Raw genomic sequence first — 15,725 nt, 5'->3', positions numbered from 1 at the left:
GAACCGAAGTCCAAAAGAGCAGAAGCGATGTAAGATGTCTTGGCAGAGGAAAATACTTGAACCGGGGTGGTCAAGTGAGTAGAGAGAATATTAACTCCTACTTGTCCAAGTTGAGAGCATTCTCCCGGATGCGGAGGACTTATAGAACAGTCTTTGAGAAAGTGCTCTGGACTGGCACAATATCGGCACAAATTCTCATTGCGTTGATGGGATTTTTCCTGCTGCGTTAAATGAAAACATTCCACTTGCATAGCCTCTTCGTCAAGAGGCAAAATACAAAGTAGGGGTTGATGTTGGAACACGGGGACCAGACGAGGTAAACGCCGTTTTCTGGCATGTTCTTTTTCCAAAGGAAGTTCCTCCTGCCTCTCGGCAAAATGCACATCAATTTGAGAGGCTAAATGGATAAGTTTGCTTAGGTTAGCCGGAGAATCTCGTGCAGCGAGAGCTTCCTTGATTCAAGACGAAAGTCCTTTTTTAAAGGTAGCACACAAGGCCTCATCGTTCCAAGAAAGTTCAGAGGTAAGAGTGCGGAACTGAACCGCTTAGGAGGAGGAGTTCCCTTGGCAGAGGTTCAGTAGAGCCATCTCGGCAGAGGAGGCTTGCGTGGGTTCTTTAAATGCAAATTCTGCAAGGAAGGCTGACAGGTTCAAGGAGACCGGATCTCTATGATCCCAGAGAGGAGTAGCCCAGGCCAAAGCTTTTTCCATACAGTAGACTGAACACAAATGCCACTTAAGCATGCTTCGTCGGGAACAGATATACCATGAGTTCAAGATGGATAGAACACTGTCACAAAGCCTCCACACAGTTTGGGATCTCTGTCATACTTGGAAGGCAAGGACCAACGAAGCTTGGTCCCAGGAGAAGCTGCAGACACAGGAGGAGGCTCAGGAACAAGTGGCTGCTGCTGTTGCTGCTGAACGGCAAGAAGCTGTTGCACCAAAGCTGAGAGTTGATTCAGTTGTTGCGTCTGACAGGCTAACTGCTGCGACTGTTGAGCCATGACAGTGGGAAGATCTGAAACATCCATGGGCGGATCTTACTGTAACGGGTCATGGCAGGTGGTGGATACTCTGGGCCTGTGTGAATGATGACCTGAGCCGTGCCAGGGAGCGGAGTCTAAGGTGCTGCTGGTTTTCACCAGACCCCACCACAAAGCAAAATGGTCTTGCTGCGGCAGGCGGCACCCAGGTCACTACCCCTGGCATGACTCTTCCACACAGGTAGCTGGGAGGTGGCGTGGCACAGAAGGAGACTGGCAGGACGTGGCAAGATGGCAGAAGGTCAGGGCAGGTAACACAGGTGCAGGGTAGGTAAGGTAGCAAGGAACAGGCACATGGTAACAGGGACACAGGACTTTCACTATGGCACTAGGCAACCAAAGATCCGGCAGGGAAACAAAGGAGGAGCTGATATCTAACCCCTTAACGACTCCGGACGTAGATGTACTTCCTGGTGAGCTGGTACTTAATGCACCAGAACGTACATTTATGTCCTATACATAACCGCGAGCATCGGAGCGATGCTCGGGTCATGCGTGGCAGGTCCCGGCTGCTGATAGCAGCCAGGGACCCGCCGGTAATGGCGGACATCTGCGATCGCGCGGATGTCCGCCATTAACCCATCAGATGCCGTGATCAATACAGATCACGGCATCTGCAGCATTGCGGACACTAAAATGGATGATCGATCGCCCGAAACATGCCACGGCGATCTGATCATCCAGCATGGCAGCCGGAGGTCCCCTCACCTGCCTCCGCTGCCTTCCATGGGTCTTCTTTTCTGGTCTGCGAGCAGACCAGAGCAGAATATGACTGATAATACTGATCAGTGCTATGTCCTATGCATAGCACTGAACAGTATTAGCAATTGAATGACCCCTATGGGGACTATTAAAGTGTAAAAATAAAAGTAAAAAATAAAAGTTTTGAAAAAGTGAAAAAAAACCTTCCCCAATAAAAAAGTAAATTGTCCCATTTTCCCTATTTCAACCCCAAAAAGTGTAATAAAAATATTTTATATACATATTTGGTATCGCCATGTGCGTAAATATCCCAACTATTAAAATAAAATGTTAATGATACTGTACAGTGAATGGCGTGAACGGAAAAAAAATTGTCCAAAATAGCTGCTTTTTTTATAACATTTTATTCCCAAAAAAATAAAAAATGTATTAAAAGTTTTATATAAACAAATATGGTATCAATAAGCCCTGATACCGCCGCTTATACGGAAAAATGAAAAAGTTATAGGTCTTCAAAATAGGGGGATTTTAAACGTATTAATTTGGTTAAACAGTTTGCGATCTTTTTTAAGCGTAACAGTAATAGAAAAGTATGTTATGATGTATATCATTTTAATTGTATTGACCCAAAGAATAAAGAACACATGTAATTTTTACCGTAAATTGTATGGCGTGAAAACGAAACCTTCCAAAATTTGCTAAATTACAACGGACAACTGGTCGCACAAAAAACAAGCCCTCCTACTATGCGATGCGAATCCCAGCCCCGCCGACAGCAGAGACATGAGCAGAGAGCGCTCACAGTCGGCGTGTCCGGCCGGAGCGTAGGTGTTACAATGGAGAGTAAGGCCTGCTGGTGAATCGTCAATAACCCTGGCACAGCTGAGAGGATGTATCCTGCCATCGGTAGACCCGGTTATTGAGGTAATCCTCAGTGTCGCAGAGGAATTTTCTTCTGGTAAGTCTTGAGCTGTTTGTCTATGGTTGATTTTAAAGCAATGAAGTCTTCGGATTTCAGAGAGTCACGTAACTGAGTTTCAATAGTTGTCACTTCTTGTTGTATAGAGCTGATAGCCTTTTGTAGTCTCTCTATTGTTTGTAGAATGATGTCTCATGAGCATTTATTGATTATCCTTTCGAAATATTGCAGTAGGTCTCATCTTCTGCAAATAGAGTCGGACGGAAATTAACTCAGAGACCTCTCGGGATCTTCTCCATTTGGTGGTATTCCGCTAGCGTTGTAGTATGAAGTTCATATAGTTTTTTAGATTCTCGTTCCAATGTCCGTTCCTTTAGCTCATCTCCGGGAATCCTCAAAATTGGCCGCTGCAGTGGGTTGTGATAAGATCCTAGTGGCTTCCTCGTCGCTGAAGGTTAGCATTAAACACATGGGTATTTGACTGTGCTCGTACTTGTAAAGTGAAAATACCTTCCGGTCTTGGACAGGTGATTTCACCTGTCACCCGTAAGGGGATGGCTTCCTCCTTACATATATGCATGTCTCACTGCTCAGGTAGATCAGTTGATAAAGGCCATGAGCTGGCAGAAACATGTCCTGTGTGTCGCTACTATGCTATATCTAAGCTATTGATGCAAATTTTACAAATAAACACTTGAGGTGATTAAGCATCTACTTTGAGTGCCAGAATTTCTTCTACCTACTGTAGACGTCTAACTGTCCACGTGCATCACGCTATAGAGACGAGTGCCGACTACTCCTACCTATCTGTGTCTAACAAGAGTACGGGCACCGTCATGTACCGATGTCTTCAACGCTAACCTTAAGCGATGAGGAAGCCACCAGGATCTTATCACAACCCACGATTTTCTGAGGATTCCCGGAGATGAACTAAAGAAATGGACATTGGAACGAGAATCTTAAAAAACTAGTTTTGTATGAACTTCATGCTACAATGCTAGTGGTATACCACTGAACGGAGAAGATCCTGAGAGGTCCCGGGTTAATTTACGTCCGACTCTATTTGCAGACGATGAGACTTACAGCAATGATTTTGAAAGGAGAATCAATAAATGCTCACGAGACATCATTCTACTAACAATAGAGAGACTACAAAAGGCTATAACAACTATTGAAACTCAGTTACGTGACTCTCTGAAATCCGAAGACTTCACTACTTTAAAATCAACCCTTGACAAACAGCTCAAGATTTGCCGGGAGGATATCGAGGTGAGAAAAAGAAGAAAATTCCTCCGTGACACTGAGGGTTACCTCAATAACTGGGTCTACCGATGGCGGAATACATCCTCTCAGCAACGCCAAGATTATGGGCAATTTACCGGCAGGCCTTACTCTCCATCAAGTTCCGGCAGCGAACAATCAACGTCACAACGTCAAGGCCGTCCCCCTTTTCTGAGACAGAGGCGAGGACGCTGCAGAGACCAGGGAGGAAAGCGGGCCCCCATCATCGGAGATCCAGAAGGAATGGTAAACACCCGATGGCAGGTTCGAGATGTCTTTCATCAGCAGAACTGAGCGTATTATAAAAAGGCTTGTCCTTTAGCCCCATGAATGAATTAGATTCATTCGCTATGGACATGGACTTTGCTGAGAAAGACACTATCCCTCCCCAAAATATTCAGGAATATACTGGTAATGATTCGGAGAACCGTAATGTATGTGATGCTATTACCTTACACTCTGTGGGTTTAAGACTCAAAAGTAAATTTAACCCTCCCAAATCTAACCACCCAGTTGAAGCGTTCATTCACTTGGTCAAAAGTGAAGTGGAAACTCAAGGTAAAGAGATTAAACAGGGACATTTTAATGTGTTTTGGAACCTCACTACCACTGAATCTTCAGCTCTAAATCTCCTGTCTAGAGATAAAAATATTACAATTAAACCTGCCGATAAGGGGGGCTCACTGGTAGTGATTGACACCTACATGTATAAATGTGTAATAGAAAGACAACTTTCTGATACTGTTACTTATAAGAAACTGACTAGGGATCCCTTACCTGAGATCAGACAAAGGATTGTTACTTTTATTAATGCATCCTTGGAACAGGGGGTGATTGATACCAAAAAGGAATCCTTCCTTACCAATGATTTTTCAATCATGCCTGTATTTTACATACTCCCTAAGGATCATAAAGACCCAGTCAACCCCCCCAGGTAGACCCATTGTGGCCTCCGTGGACTCCATACTCTCATCATTGTCTGTGACTCTTGAGAAATGTCTCACTCCTTTGGTGAAAAATACAGAGGCTTTTTACTAGATACCTCTCACTTCCTTAATATATTGAAAGACATTCATGACGTTCCGGGTGACACATGGCTTGTCATTATTGAGGTTGTAAGCCTCTATACATCCATCGAACATGGTAGAGGTATGGAGTCCACGGAATGGTTACTGGGTCAAAGTACATACAGTGATAAACAAAAGGAGTTCCTGATGGGATTACTCAGACTGGTACTGTTTGAAAACTATTTTATGTATGGCGATACTTTCTACCTGCAGCAACGTAGATCAGCAATGGGGGCGAACGTGGCCCCTCCCTACGCTAATGGGTACATGGCACACTTTGAGGAGACCCATACCTACACTAATGATCTTTACCGTAGACATGTTATCTCCTGAAAAAGGTATATAGATTACATTTTTTTGCGTACAGGAGGGGCCACTTTTAGTCTTGTATGAGTTTGTACAGTACATGAACAGCATCAGGAGTTAACTACAATTTACTATGTCTTGCAGTCAGATTAGTATCAGTTTCCTAGACACTCTAGTCGTAAAAACGAAAATGGGGGTCTAGAAACAGACCTCAACAGAAAATCCATTGACTATAATAGTCTGCTGCATTTTACCAGCTCACATCTTAGAGCTGTCAAATTATCACTCCCAAGAGCTCAACGACAGAGGGTCGAGAGGATTGTAAGTGATCCTAACAAGAGGGATGTAAAACTTAATGACCTAGAGAATAAATTTAGGGAATGGGGATACCCAGAGAGAGTATTGGAGGAAGCAAGGGCCCCTTCCACTAGAATCCCCTCCAGTACATCATGGATTCCATTTGTCAGGAACTACCATCCCCTATCTTACAAAGTAGATAACGTGGTTAAGAAATACTGGTATCTCCTAAATAGAGTCTTCCCTAAAATAGATGAGTTTAAAAATCCCTTATCTGCAATTAAAAAGCACCCAATCTATGGGATAAACTTGTCAGGGCAGACATAGGCTTCACCTGCACCATCCCACGTCAGACCTTTCTACAGAGTAGGAAGAACGGGACCTACCCATGCCTCCATTGCGCCCAATGCTCTTCAACACCCCCAGAGGCATGAGAACATTAAGATCAAGTCCTTTTATACATGAATAGGCCATAACATTTCCCAATTAAGGTTTCAATTTATTGATCATGTACAGAGACCACGCAGGGGAGGTAATATTAAAAAGTTACTCCTTAAAAAGGAAGCATTTTGGATTAACCGCCTCAACACTATAGAACCCAGGGGTCTTAACTGAGACTATGAATTAAGTCAGATCTTGTGAACATGTGTTTATTTGACTACCATATTTTAACTGCCTTTTATGTCTCTTTTTAGATTCCCCATTGAGATCACTGTCTATCCATTTCTACAAGTATAGAGCACAGTCAGAATGGTTCCTCATGGATTTCTATATAGCCTCAGTTCAGGTTGTATACCATGTCTTCATACACATTCCTGCCTCTTTGACATGATGCTCTACTAATGATTTGTGTTGCTACATTTTGGTTGTTTTATTTATTTTACTTTCATGGTTATGGTTATTTATGTTCTCACTTGTTTATTACATTATTATTGTAAAGTGAAGATACCTTTCGGTCATGGACAGGTGTCTTCACCTGTCACCCGGAAGAGGATGGTTTCCTCATTACATATACACATCTCACTGCTCAGGTAGATCAGTTGATGAAGGCCACGAGCTGGCCGAAACACGTCTTGTGTGTTGCTACTATGCTATCTATGCTATTTATCTGAATTTTGCAAATAAACACTTGAGGTGATTAAGCATCTACTGTGAGTGCTGGGATTTTTTCTACCTACTTTTTTCCTTTTGTCATGCCCCTTCAGGACATGTGGGTATATTCTGCACTCATATTTAGAGTTAGGATGGACTTTGTGATGCTTTAATTGTTGTTATCTTTCCTGCCATGTAATTTTGTGATATTTTGTCTGTCTGTTTCCTGGAATTCATATTTTGGGCTACGTATGAGGGGTTGCGTTAAAGCTTGGCACAGAACCCCATTAGCCATTGGTTAAAGGACATCTGCAGCGTGATTAACACTCATCCCCTATCCACAGGTTAGGGGATAAGTGTTTGATCGAAGGGGGTCCGACCGATGGGACCCCCTGTGATCTCCTGTACGGGGCCGCGGCTGTCCCGTGCAGGGGGCGTGCCAGCCGCAGCATGACGTTGCAGCCGGCACTCCTCCTCCATACATCTCTATGGAAGAGGCGGGGAGGCAGCGTTCGTGCCTCCCCGTCTCCCCCATAGAACTCTATGGGGACAGGGAGGAGGCGGGGCGTCACCGTCGACCTCTAGGTCGACGCTACGCGCCTTAGCGCTCACCATGAGCGCTAATGGCGGCGCCCCGTTAGGGAGATCGAGGGGGTCCCAGCGGTCAGACCCCCTGCAATCAAACACTTATCCCCTATCCTGTGGATAGGGGATAAGTGTCATACCGCTGCAGTTGTCCTTTAAATCAAACACTACAGGCTGCAATAAAACATATCAGCCACATGATGGAATAACAAACAACATAACTAAAAACTTTTATAGAGTAACACACCATTTTTTTTTTTTAAATAGGAGTGGGATGTATGAAGGGTACTCCCCTTATAAACACAGTTTAAAATCCAATACAAACAAATCAAAGGATAAGTACTAGTAGTTTCATAGTAAGAGAAGTAAAGTCTGTGAGGTAATCCGCGGTGTTAATATAGTCCATCTGCTCAGCAAGAGATGTTAAAATGTAGCTTTGATACAGAACATTTATACTAAGCATTAAATGTGAAAGGGATGTATGTGCCCCCATTCATATAAAAACTATTCTTTTTTCACAGTTTACTGAATATGGGTTAACCTGACACAGCAAGATTCACATATATCTTCCATTTAAATAAAGGCAGCCTCCCAGGAATAACAGGGCACACTTATTTTACAAGGAAGGAAATACCTAGGAGATGTAAAATAATATTTTAGCTCATATATGATGCCTTTAAATATGCATTTTCTTTAAAGTAAGAAAAAAGCAGGTTCAGGTCTGACTATGTTCTTCCACTCATAATTCTGATGTAAAATCCTATGAATGATGTGTGCAGATTTCCATGAAATGACTACCTGTCGCCAGTCACTTTTTGTTTACCCAAAAGAATAATTATTGGCTTCACGTAGTGAAGAACATAACCTTAGAAATAAGCGTGGAAAGAAACAGAGCAACCAACGCTCCTTAAAGGGGTACTCTAGTGGAATTTTTTTTTTTAGGAACTGGTACTAGAAAATTAAACAGATTTGTAAATTACTTCTATTAAAAAATCTTCATCTTTCTAGTACTTATCAGCTGCTGTATGCTGCACATGAAGTTCTTTTCTTTTTTAATTTATTTTCTGTCTGACCACAGTGCTTTCTGCTGACACCTCTGTTTATGTTGGGAACTGTCTATAGTAGGAGCTAATCCCCAAAGCCAACCTATCCTGCTCTGGACAGTAGTTCCTGACATGGACAGAGGTGCCAGCAGAGAGCACTGTGGTCAGATAGAAAAGAATTAAAAAAAAAGAAAAGAACTTCCTGTAAAGCATACAGCAGCTGATAAGTGCTGGAAGGATTAAGATTTTTTTTAATAGAAGTCATTTACAAATCTGTATAACTTTCTAGCACCAGTTGACTTAAAAAAAAATTACACTGGAGTACTCCTTTAATACATTAAAAAGTGAATTGCTTGGTGGCTTACATGCATGGCCATTTCTATTTACAATGTATTCTAAAAATCTTCGGACCATTTCCCATTTTTTCATTTTGTTGTGGCCTTGTGCTAAAATAAAAACATTCAAGTTTTGCCCAATAATTCTGCACCGATGAAATGAAAATGTAAAAACAGAATTTTTTTAATCCCTACAGTGAAGCATGGTGCTGGTAGCATCATGCTGTGGGAGTGTGACAAGAGGACTCAAAGTGAGCCAAAGGTTCACCTTCCAACCAGACTATATCCCTAAGCACACCGGTAAGACAACACAAGAGGGGCTTTGAGACAACTCTAAATGTCCTTTAGTGGCCAAGCCAGTGCCCCAATTTTGTCCCTTAATTCAGTTGAACATGTCTGGATAGACCTGAAAATAGCTGTCCACCAATGGCCCCCATTCCAACCAGATAGAGCTGCAGAGAAGAATGGCATAAACTCCCTAAATACAGATGTACATACCTTGTGGCATCATCCCCAAGAAGACTGGAGGTTGTAATCGTAACTAAGTGCTAAGTAACGTTCTGAATACTTACAGTATGCCAATGCAAAGTTTTAGTTTTTCCTTTTTAATAAAATGGCAAAGATTTCCAATCTCTTTGTTATTATGGGGTATTGAGTACAGAATGATGAGGGGAAAGCAAATGCATATTATTTCTGCACAATCTGAGTTCAAGCAGATTTCATGTTACATGGAAGGATTGTAGGCATATGCATAAAAATCCCTTCAATTATTGTAACACTCACATTTCAGAAGACAGGAACCCCGCTGTATGTGGATCCGCTGGACCTATGTGGCAGATGACTTAGACCGTACCAGGGTGCGGAGTCTAAGGTGCCGCTGGTTTTCACCAGAGCCCGCCACAAAGCGGGATGGACTTGCTGCGGCAGGCGGCACCCAGGTCACTACCCCTGGCCTGGTTCCACCACACAGGTGGCTGAGGAGATGTGAGGCCAAGGAGGGTCTAAGGCAGCTCATAGTCTGGATAGCAGAAGGTCAGGGCAGGCGGCACGGTCAGGACGTAGCAGAAGGTCAATAGGCAGGCGGCAGAGAAGCAAGTTCGGGTCACAAAGCGAAGGATCAGATACACGGTAAGGCAGAAACAGGAATGCTTTCTCTCAGGCTCAAGGAAACAAAGATCCGGCAGGGGAGTGAGGAGGGTGGAGGAATATATAAATGAGCCACAGGTGAATCACACTAATGAGCGCACTGGCCCTTTAAATCTTAAAGCTCCGGCACGTGCGTGCCCTAGGGGACGGGGACACACGTACCAGAGCAGTGAGGCAGAGGCTGGGGCAGGAGAAGCACCACTTGAGTGACGGACTGGGGCTCGCATGCGGGCATGTCACGCGATGTGAGTCCCAGCCCCGCCGGCAGCAGCAGGTAAAAGGACCAAGAGCTCACGGTCAGCGTGTGTGGCCGGAGCGCATAACGTAACAATTATATATGCATGAGAGTAATAACAGTAAGCATCCGTATAGCACATAACCACTAAATATAAAAAAAAGTTAAAGGGGTTATACAGAAAAACACAGGTCATTTCTTTCCAAAACCGCGGTGTGGTTCTGCAACTCAGTTCTATTGAAGTGAATGGAGCCACGCTGTAATACCACACCCAACTTAGAGACAGACAAGGAGTGATTTTGGAAAGAAATTACCTGTGTTTTTCTATTCCTGGATAACCCCTTTAAGCAAGAGGATGTATACCCAATGTGCTCTGTGTTGCACAACATCTAAAGAAGCCTTTTTCACCAACATTTTACTGAATAGGAAGTATATGTTCATCTCATTATTACTAGAGTGCAAAGACCTTGATACTACTGTACTGCTGGAAGCCAAAATAAGGCAGCACTTTAACCCAGATAAGGCTCTGTATGCATCTTCTATGGCAATCTCTGGTCTCTAAGGGAGGGGGATGTATTCTATCACTCACGAGAAGGAGAAATTTAGAAGTGCTAGCATTATACATTCCACGTGATTTAGCAATTTTCTATTTCCAAATGTTGTATATTTCCAATAAAAGATTCTGATGCAGAATTATACTCACATTGTAAAGTCAATCATCTGTGCCTTTCTAATATATCCACAAGAAACGGCAAATTGAGATGGAGTGATTTTAATGAGCTCACACCTTAAGCAATGTTCCTGAAATGAGACAGAACTCAGGTTAATGTGCGCAGATTTATTTCATCTTCTTCAGCCAAATCACACAGTGAAACAGAAGTGGAGAGTGCAGTGGATAAATAGGAAATGATTTCAATTGAAGACGAGCATCTTCATTCAGATGAATTTATACCTCAAGTTTCACAAGGTAAAATTGTATTTAAGGAGTTATGCAGTCAAAAGTAGCTTTATCCCCTATCCACAGGATAGGGGATAAGTGTCTGATCGCGGGGGGTCCAACCGCTGGGACCTCCGGGATCTCCGAATCGGGACCCGGCTCCCTGAGCAGAGTGCATGCTGGGGAGTGCACATGCTCCATTCTTTTTTTATGGAAGTGTTAAAGAGACTGGAGTACAGCACTCGGGTCTGTTCCGCGCTTCCACAGAGAATGAATGTAGCGCATGCCGTCCCCAGCACATGCTCCACTCGAACAGTTTTTACATGGCTGTAATATAGGTGCATTTTAAAGTAAGCCATTTGCAATTTTCTGTGGTCACCACAGAACCCTACAGCGTTCTAATATCGGTTTAGCTGAACCACTGGAGAATGGGATGTTGCAGCCCTAATTCAGACCATAAAAATGCACCCAGACAGCTTGAGGTTATTTTGAGGTGGCTGTAATAACTGGTATGGTATAAGATATTACTTTTTACTCAGTATTAGCATCTATTGTACCAAAACATTTAGACATTTCGGAAATCTTAAGAAACATCTTTCAACCTTTTCTTGAATTGCCAATTGTATTAATGGAGATGTAGCACGTTTAAATGGTAGAATATACGGACTATAAAATATGGTATACCTGGCAATACAATAGATAAGGTAATAGACCCTTTAATGAGCCTTCTTGACATGAATTACAACAGAATCTACATATGCAGAGCTTTATTTAATAGACATGATAAAGTACATTTTTCTATGTGTTTCAATGGGTTAATGAACTGAGTATGATTCAGGTTACATTATGTCCCAGTAGTTTTGTCATGAACATCAATATTGTTTTGTAAAGATATGGCAACACTTACTTTTCTTTTGTCGTACTTTAAAACGGTGTACAGTTTGTCCGCTGCATCCGTTCTGGGTGTTGCTATGACCACTGCTGGTACATAGCAACCTCCTCCTCCTCCTTTTGCCCCAGTTTTTGAAAAAACACAATCTCCAACCTGGAAGCACACAAATGTTCAGGCATAAAGCTGCTCTGTCTATATACATAAGGAGCAGCACTATTTCTGGCATTTATAAAACTTGTATATGATATTTTTTTTAGCAAATATATGTTTTGCAAGATTCAGCTATATTTCTCCTAACGCTGGCGGGCAAAGCCTAACATCTATGGTGTCTGTCATACACTGCACACACATCTAGGAGGAGATCCTGCACTTCTATGTCTCTATATACAGCCTAAAATGCATTAGCAGCATGGAAGGCATAATAAAGCTGTATAAGCAATCTAGAATGGGGGAGATTTATCAAAACCTGTGCAGAGGAAGAGCAGTGCAGTTGCCCATATCAACCAATCAAATAGCTTTTTTCATTTTCCAGTGGTGATCTGATTGGTTGCTATGGGTAACTGCACCACTCTTCCTCTGCACAGGTTTTGATAAATATTCCCCAGTGTATAAAGCCCTGGGTTAAGATCTCCTATGTACAGATTTGTCCTTTTACTGACTATGCAGCATGTGTGTGGTTCCAAACACTACCCCTCCAATCTCCCACCTCTCTAGACTTCTATTGCTTGTAATTCGATCCTTGAGTGAGCTGTATGGCAAACACAGGACAAAACTAAGGCTGCGTTCACACCTCGTTTTTACATTACGGGTGCCGGATTCGGCTGGGGGAGGGGCAAACAGGGCTCTCCCGTACCCCAGCCGGACCAGCCCTAAAATCCATTTACTTTAATGAGCCGATTGGAGTTGGTGACTCCGGTAGGCTCATTTTTGACCCGTATCCGGTTTTGTGACCGGACCAAAAACCGTAGTATACTACGGTTTTAGGTCCAGTCAGGAAACCGCATACGGGTCAAAAATGAGCCGACCAGAGTCACCGTTTGACTCTGGTCGGCTCATTAAAGTAAATGGATTTTAGGGCTGGTCCGGCTGGGACACGGGAGAGCCTGGTTTGCCCCTCCCCCAGCCGTATCCGGCACCCGTAACATAAAAACGAAGTGTGAATGCAGCCTAAGCTGACTTTCAGAATCAAGACAGTTTAGTAGGGACAGGGCAGGGTGGGGTGCTTCAGAAGCTTGATAACAGGTGAAAGAAGCATTCATATTTTTAATAAGATAAATTACAACATTTCTTATATGCGCTTGTACTATTGATTTACGCAAGATCTTTGGCAAGACATGTTCCCTCCATGACATGCCCCCTCCATGTTTTTCTATGGGATACATGGAGGGGGCGTGTCGGCAGCTGCGTCATGTGGGGACAAAACGCCCCCTTTCCAGCATAATGCCGCAGCCCTGTACAGGAGATTGCGTGGGGCCCCAGTGCTCGGACCCCCCCCCCCCTGCAATCTATAACTTATCCCCTATCCTTCAGATAGGGGATAAGTTTCATTGCACTACAGATGTCCTTTAACCCCAGATGTGTTCAGTTTTCTTGAAAATAAGGCAGACATTAGTGTTTTGGCATTGATAGGTCTCCTACCTTACATTTGGACAATCAGTTATATAGCATTTTTACGGTAAGTAAAAACTATCCAGCTACTGTGACAAGTTCATTAAAGCTTTAAGTAAAGGTATTGTAAAACAGAGTTGAAATAAAATTAAGAAAAATCCATTAAATGCTGCACAGCAGTGTGCAGTGTGGCTATGTAATCTGGACTATTCCAAAAAGGTTACTACATGTTGGTACCAATATGATACACAATGCCCATAAAAGGACTATCAATAGCACCAGAAATGATAGCATAAAAAAAAAAAAAAAAATTCATAATGAAATTAACTTCAAACTTACTTTAAATTTTTTTTTTATGGGTCGCACTTCTCAACCTTTTCTGTATCTCTGAGACCAGGGTGGCCCCAAAGACTTACACAAAACGTCTGTCATGGTCTTGTGACACAATGACAGGAAAGAATGCGCTAAGTGCACACTTCTCTTGGCTGGTTCTCGTTGGTCACTGAACACTCAGACCCCAACCAATCAAAACTTTTATATGTTTATACGACATATAAGAAGTTTATTTTTTTTAGGACAGTTCCTATTACGTATTTTTATACATAATGGATACCAAATAATAAAAAATAAAACCTTCAGAGTTGGGCAGGGCAGAGCTCCTCCAGTCTGTATTATAAATCTGATAGGGACAACCACATTTTCTCCCAGCCAGAAATCCACTAGGGCAGTCCTGGAATTAATACTTTTAACCACGGTTCCTATGAGTAAAAACATTTATTTATAATTAAAAAAAATTGTCAACTGACTCCTTACTTTATTTCACATAGCTGCAGGCACTACAGGCAGGAATGTTAGTAATAGTTCTACTGTATTCCTAAAAGCATGTACATACAGGTGTCTCTCTCTGAGCTGCGGACAGTGCGGTCAAGGGAGGGAGGGGGGTTTGGGGTTCTACAGGAATGGGGTGGGGGGTTGGTCAGGAATACTAGCTGAAGGGGGGGTTTGGTGCAGGAATACTGGATGAAGGGGGTTGGGTGCAAGAATACTGGATGAAGGGTGGTGGGGCGGGGGGGTGCAGGAATACTGGATGAAGGGGGTGGGGTGGTTGGGTTCAGGAATACTGGCTGAATATTGACACAATATTGCTGACTTGTGAATCCACAATGGCCACGTTAAGGCCCACATCTCAGTCCAATCAAGAATCAGTGGTACTATTTGGAAACATAGCAGTGCTATAAGCCCCAGTAGAGCCCTGAAGACTCTAAGTAATAAACACAAGCACCTCTAAATGAAGTCAGGTCTAAGTAAAGTGTAGCACGGTTGAATACCTGGATAGTAAAATCCATCAATCTCAGACCTTGCAATGACTTTTTGACTTCTTAGTGTGTCCAAAAACTTTTTTTTCGACTTGTGCTTTTGTTTTTCATGTCCTTCATGATATTTCTGTAAAGAAAATAAGAATGATAATTCTTACATATAATAATTGCTAATGGCAGAGAAATAGTAGCTAATGCTGGACAGATATTTTTTGTGCACATAATGGGGTGCTAACATCTTAAAGGGGTCACTTTATTCAAATGTGACATGTGCTTCCAATATTTTCATTAATATGTATCTTTCATTGCGCCAAGTATAATCATGTAAAGATAATGGGGTCAAATTGTCAATAGTAATACATCAAAGCTAGGCTTTTGTCATTCTTTTATATAGTTTTGAGAAATCTGCCCCAATATTTGAGTTATTTTATATACTGATATCTAGTGATAGAAGGGTCTGAACTGCATCTCATAACAGATAGAGCTTTCATTTGTCCTGAGCTTAAAGGGGTACTCCGGTGGGAAATAATTTTTTTTTTTTTCAAATTAACTGGCTCCAGAAAGTTAAACAGATTTGTAAATTACTTCTAAAGTTGTATAGTTATTTTCTGTCTGACCACAGTGCTCTCTGCTGACACATCTGACTGTGTCTGGAACTGTACAGAGTACAAGCAAATTCCCATAGCAAACCGCTCCTGCTCTGGACAGTTCCTGACATGGACAGAGGTGTCAGCAGAGATCACTATGGTTAGACAGAAAAGAACAATGTTGCAATTTTCCACTTGGATTTCAGCTCCCAAACAAGTGTGTTAAAATGCTAAAACTCCTCTAAAGTGCCTCTATGATTAAAAAAAAAAACTTGTCACAGAGCAGTGTCAAAAGTTTTTACCGAATGGGGTCTCACCGACCCTCAATAATC

At 42.5% G+C, this 15,725-nt stretch overlaps 1 protein-coding gene across 3 annotated transcripts in view; it reads right to left on the bottom strand.

The window, feature by feature from the left end:
* VWA3B (von Willebrand factor A domain containing 3B) overlaps positions 1–15,725 on the bottom strand; it is a 185,906-nt gene that overhangs the window by 71,966 nt on the left and 98,215 nt on the right. For all 3 annotated transcript variants that reach the window (XM_056555914.1, XM_056555912.1, XM_056555913.1), the window contains exons 23-26: positions 14,819–14,933; positions 14,124–14,248; positions 11,898–12,035; positions 10,757–10,854 (exon numbers count right to left, since the gene is read on the bottom strand). In XM_056555914.1, the coding sequence (XP_056411889.1) occupies positions 10,757–10,854; positions 11,898–12,035; positions 14,124–14,248; positions 14,819–14,933 (476 nt within the window). The remainder of the gene's footprint in view (positions 1–10,756; positions 10,855–11,897; positions 12,036–14,123; positions 14,249–14,818; positions 14,934–15,725) is intronic.

The sequence above is a fragment of the Hyla sarda genome, chromosome 2 (assembly GCF_029499605.1).
Source record: "Hyla sarda isolate aHylSar1 chromosome 2, aHylSar1.hap1, whole genome shotgun sequence".
Taxonomy (NCBI): domain Eukaryota; kingdom Metazoa; phylum Chordata; class Amphibia; order Anura; family Hylidae; genus Hyla; species Hyla sarda.
Note: the sequence above shows the minus strand (reverse complement) of the source record. Positions and strands in the feature narration are given on the sequence as shown.